Below are 5908 nucleotides of genomic sequence, written 5' to 3'. Positions count from 1 at the left end.
CCCCTTCCCTTTTCCCCCACAGATTGCATCTGCATTGCTGTGCCCTTAACCCTGCTTTGTAGGGTCGCTTTCACCTTTCACTTTCATCCTGGTCTTCCTCTAGTTATTTAAAGCTTGTTGTTCCTCTGTATCAAACAACTTTTGTTCTGAACAAGCTTTAACTCCTGGGCTGGTCCATAAAGTGATTATCTTTCTCCCCATGACACATGTTTCCTTCATCTGACAAGAGGCCAGCAGTGGTATAGGCAGAGCAGTGGTATAGGCAGAGCAGTGGTATAGACAGTGCAGTCTCGTGTGTCATGTTTTTGGTTCAGGCTGGTGATGGAGACTCACAAAGAGACAAATTGCTTCTACTTCTTTATTCTCTTCTTCTAGACCAATGTTTTGGAAAGCCTAGTACCGATCCTCCAGGAGCATGCGTGCAGTATGTCTCGTGTACCGTCTCTTCCTATACTGAGCGTGGGGTGAGGGGCATAGAATTGTCAAAAGTGTAAATAATTTACCATTTATAACTTTAAATAATGCTAACTGGAGAGGGACACAGTGGCCAGCAGAAGAACATTATAACCTGGTATTGGATGGTTTCATTAAAGGCAAAGCTACAAGCTGATCGTAATTCCCAATGTTTGAACCTAATTTTTCGTACTGGTGGACAGACAGATTTTATGTGAAATGTTAAAAATATAGAGAATCTGAAAAAGCTATATGATATTGGAAACAATGCAATAACTAATACTAAACAAAACATTGCAAATAAATTAAACTCGGAAGCCGCCTAGAATGTTCCCTTGTCGTGGAATTGGAGAATGCAATTTTAATTACACATATCTCTCGCTCATATCTCTCTGACTTTCAAGTTACGTCATCTCTGATACAAATACCTGGGGTTTTTATTATAACATTGATAGGAAGAATTCGTTATACCTGCTAAAAGACTTAGTAGAGTACTTCATGCACCCTAATATTGAAATTTGAGCATTTGTTACCACTTGTTTTGCCTGCGAAAAATGGACTTGCAAAGATTGCATAGAATTGGTGCATAGTCTTAAACTGGCTCTTCCCACTTCAAAGATCGCTGCCAGAACCACAAGGCTACGTTTCTATTAAAAGAGTAAAAAACAAAGGTTCAATATCTGGGCCTCAGAGATTGTAGGGTAAAGGAGCTAACGATAGCCCCTGAACGATGCCCAAAAGAAACCCCCAGTAATTGTCAGAGTAGATAAAGCCAATATTGGTAATATATGTAACTAGTGTGATTAGCGGGAGTATGGCATTTGACTGCTATAATCTGTCCATATGAATGCGGTAACCGTAACATTGATAGTTCTGATGTCGGGATGAAAGTCGGGTGCCCGAAGCCGCGCTGAAACGCGACGCAGAGCACTCACCTCACCCGGCTACTTGAACTTAGTTGCACACAATATTTAACTGGCTTAAGCTTCAAAGCACTGTACTGTTGATGGTGTTCTACTCACGGTACCGCTGGACGAGGCTCCCGCCGAGCGTGCTCCCATGCGCTAGTAACAGAGACTGGAGAAGATCCAGCGTGGATAAGAATGCCGCTGCACAGCATAACACGAAATTTGGAACGTAATGACCAAAAATCGAAGTGTTTATTGACGGTTAAAAAACATAAAATAGTACCGAAGCCGACACGCTTACGCGTTTCACACGCAAAGTGCTTTATCAAAGAGTAGCGTTACAGCACAGCGTGTGTCCTGATATAGAACCTCTGATAAAGGGCAATCAGTAAAGAACCAATCTGTGGTCCTTGTTAAATTGATATCAGGTAAATCTATGCAAATGTGGGAGGCTATGTCTAAAGACACATGCTGCCGACAAAAAAACTTTGTATGTTCAAACACACAACATTTGTATATATGTGATGTCATATGAAAGACATCTGACCAAATACTAAAAGAATAAGATACTGAAAAAATAAATAATACATCCTACATAATCTCACTCTTGAAGAATGTCCCTTTGCATTATACCAGTGGAATTGGCAGATTACAGTAATAATCCCTCCTTCCCACGCACTGCAGCCTTGTGCTTCTTCCCCCGGCAGGGGGGACACCCCAGTGGGTCTTTCTTGGTGGGATATTTTAGTTTTTTTAACTTTTCATTCTATGTTTCAAATAAATGTTTAGTGTGGGGAGGAGGGTGGATGTAAGATTGTCTTGTTTTTATTTTCCAATACATACTGTATACAGGCACATACATATGAATCTGAGTTTAACAGTCGAATTTCATTGTTAAATAGGTTTGCCGAGTCACAAAGGTTACTTCACATGTTGATGTGAGTCATTTCTAGGATATTACTTGGTGTCCTGAAGGGAGTTTAAGAAAACACTGTAAGATAAATACTCATTTTTGTGGTGATGCTAAAGTTACATGCTTGTTTTATATATTTTTCTCCTAGTCATCTCATATTCTGCAAATGTGTATATCGTATTCTTACAACGTTATCTTAGATTCTTCTGACCACATATCCAGCGTTTATTTAAAGTTGTGGATATTTGAAGATGTGCTTGGACAGTTTTTTTCTGAAAAGGGATATGTGTAGAAGTGTGATACCGTGCCAAATGAGGTCACTTATTGTGCGTTTTACTTCACCTAGCTGCAGTGGTCAAAGTAAAAAATAGATAATTTGGCAATATGTGAAAACCTTTAGTGAGCCAATTCCAGTGATTCATAGATGGGGTTTTGTGAACTCTTGAGAAGAATAAAAGTTTCTGATCACAAACGCATGTTTAGTCGCATCTACAAACGAACTTCATTGTCCATGCAATTAAAGAAATGAGTCTGCAAAAGAGATCCGAATTCATTCAAATGTTTTGCGCATTTTGATCTAATTTCTCTGTATGTTATTTTACATGTGATGGTTTCTTATTTCAGTCATCAGCATGTCATGTGTAAGATGCTCATATGCCAACGTCCTTCTGGTTTCTCAGAGTTCGCTTGAAGTAAATTGCCAACATCTCCACATGTCCACTTTTCCCAGGAGCCTGACGACTGGCATTAAAACATTGGATCTGTCTCATAACCTCATCCAAACACTCACCAAAGACTCCATGTTGCCATTGTTCTCCCTCTTGAACCTAAACATCAACTACAACCAGTTGGAAACCATTGAAAAGGGAGCACTTGCGGGTTTAACTCAACTTTATTCTCTTAACCTTGCTTCTAACAACTTGTACAAGCACTACCTATCTCACAAATGAACCTTTCAATCATTACAAAGCTTAAAAGTATTGAACCTTGCAAATAATAACTTGGGCAGTGCCATGGTGAGCTGTTATTTACCCAATGCTACCTCGCTGGAAATGCTGGACCTATCGGGAAACAACATGGTAAAACTGTCCATGGAGATGTTTGTGTCTTTGCAGTTGTTGGAGTTAAATCTCTCCAACAATTACATAATGGAGATAGATAGAGGCACGTTTGACACCCTAAAGGGTCTAACAGTTCTAAACCTTGCACGTAGCTCCATACACTGCATTTCTAGCTTTGATCTCACACAGCTGCACTTTTTAAACTTAAGTTCAAATGCCTTGGGCTTCTTTCTCAGCAGTGATACTGAAGAGCCGTACCGACTTAGAAACTTGGACCTAAGCCATAACAAGTTGTTCTACTTCCCAGTTCTCCCCAAGTTCCATGCGATCCAGTATCTTAACCTGTCAGGAAATACTTTGGCTGCAATTACCCCTCCTTCGGCTGAAGCATTGGCGAATTTGGGGAGCCTATCTTGGCATGAAGCTAGTGCAGAGCCAAATCTTTTCAGTAGTGATCAAAATAAAACATCAGATTTAATGCATGTGACTGATTTGGATCTCAGTGGCAACCACCTGACATCACTTCCGGTTCATTTTCTCTCAAATCTAAACTCACTCCAATATCTCAATGTGGCTCACAATTGCCATGAAAATATGACAGATGTGTCTTCACCTGACACCTCCAATCAAATGGCTAATATTATGACACTGAGTGAAATGGATGTGACACTTATCTCATTAAGGATACTTGATCTGCAGGGAGATGATATCCGCTCATTGCCACAATGGCTGTTTAACTTTGTGCCAGAAATTGAACATCTGAATCTTATGCACAACAGTATTAAGCTCTGTTCAAACCGACACGTTAAAAAGGATCAGTCTGCATCTAAAGAACGCGTCTGCACATCTTTCTCTGGGGCACTTCACCTAAATTACTTAAACTTGCGTGGTAACCACATTAAACAGCTTCCACCATATGTGTTTCACCAGACAGCTTTAGTCTCACTGGATCTATCTGATAATAAAGATATGAAAATAGCAGCAAATGCTCTCGGAAGTTTGGGACGTTCATTACAGATCCTTTCACTAAACGGAAACCAGATGAATGACTCACAGACCAAGCTTCCCTGCCTAAAAGTGTTGAAATCTTTGGACCTATCTAAGCTTAGCGTCATACCACCCAACCTATACTGTTCTCATCTAGAAACTTTGGATCTTCAACACAATTCTCTGCATTTGTTAGATAAAAAAGTAGCCTTTGTCTGGGCTAAAAGTCTTACACGTCTGTGTATCAGTGGCAATCCCTTTAGCTGCTGCTCTCTGAAGTGGTTGGAGCCCTTACAAATCGCTCGAGTGAATATGTCAGATCTTGATGACGCTCATTGTATCTACCGAAGTGATAATATGAGTGTCAGAGCTAATGTAAGTAATGATCACAGTCAGCATTGCTCACACTTGGCAGGTAACAGTTACCTTTATCTTGTGAGGATGAGCATTATTTTAGCCGTCTTTACTCTATGTTCTGTGGCATGTTTCATGTTTAAAAAAGGAGGCCCAAAAAGTCACATAACCTTTAAATTCAAGAGTAATAAGATAGCATCGGAAACAATCAGTCCATCTAAAGATAGGGAAACGGAGGACATGCCAATGGAGTTTATACCCAACTAGTATCTGTGTAACAACAGTAGGGATTGTTATGTAATTCCTTAACTATTGCCACATCCTTCACTAGTTCCAGACAGTTTCAGATTGGCTAAACATTCCTATGGGAATAGAAAAAGCAATAAAAAAAGGAAGGTTCCCCCCCCCCCCCCCCCACACTCTTTTATTAGTTTCAGTACAGAGAAAGGAACAGTGATACACGTCAAATTGTCCATCATACAGGACACACTATGTAAATACACACGTGAAGGTATGCAGTATTGTTCTCATCTTGATCTCCAAGCTTAGATTGATCAGTTTCTCATAATCCTACATATGTGTATCAATTGGGTTCCGTAAAGAATGTATCGGAGACGCTAATAAAATCCGTGCATCTCCGAGCCAGGCATACTCTTGTTTTATTTATCTCCCGCGGCATTGTGACGGACACCATGTTCCCATTACGGATGACCGTGGACAGATTTCTAGAGTGTTGTCATAGAAGATACAGCCAACAGAATAAAGCAAATACTTGAAAACGAGAGGTAACTCTCAATGTATTACTTCCTGGTAAAATATTTTATAAATAAATAAATAAAATGAAAAATGATTTTTTTTATATTGCCGGGGTTGGAGGAAGATAAATCCCTGAAACGCCTGAGCCAGCGCCTGTTCCTTGACATGTATTGCATCGGAGGTTCCCATATTTAAACACATTTCCAGTCCTTATTTTTATATGCGTAGGTTAGTTTCTCTGTTGTAGCAATGTCCCATAACCTTGCTCTCTAGTTATTCATCTTCAGGCCCCCCGAATGTATTCGGTCTCCATGGGGATCCCTAGATAGGTAATTTTTGAAGTGAAACTTCCTTAGTGGCACCTCATTCGTGATGGGGCAAAAAAGAATTGTGGAGACAGAAATGAAACGGATGTGACGTCAGTGCTGGCAGTTGAGGCCGGGCTGTGTTCTGGCTCAGCCCGACCCCAACACTGA

The 5908-nt window shown here is 40.3% G+C and overlaps 1 protein-coding gene across 1 annotated transcript; it reads left to right on the top strand.

Annotated features, from left to right (window-relative positions):
- Positions 1-3287: 3287 nt before the first annotated feature.
- LOC142467241 (transforming growth factor beta activator LRRC33-like) lies at positions 3288-4943 on the top strand. The gene has a single exon (XM_075572673.1). It carries the CDS (start codon positions 3288-3290, stop codon positions 4941-4943), a length of 1656 nt encoding a protein of 551 aa, XP_075428788.1.
- Positions 4944-5908: the final 965 nt, after the last annotated feature.

The sequence above is a fragment of the Ascaphus truei genome, chromosome 16, assembly GCF_040206685.1.
Source record: "Ascaphus truei isolate aAscTru1 chromosome 16, aAscTru1.hap1, whole genome shotgun sequence".
Lineage (NCBI taxonomy): Eukaryota > Metazoa > Chordata > Amphibia > Anura > Ascaphidae > Ascaphus > Ascaphus truei.
The sequence above is the reverse complement of the archived record's forward strand: the minus strand, read 5'-3'. Positions and strand labels throughout refer to the sequence as shown.

Coding starts and splice junctions, on each gene's coding strand:
- LOC142467241 (XM_075572673.1), top strand. CDS start 3,288: ATGGTGAGCTGTTATTTACCCAATGCTACCTCGCTGGAAATGCTGGAC.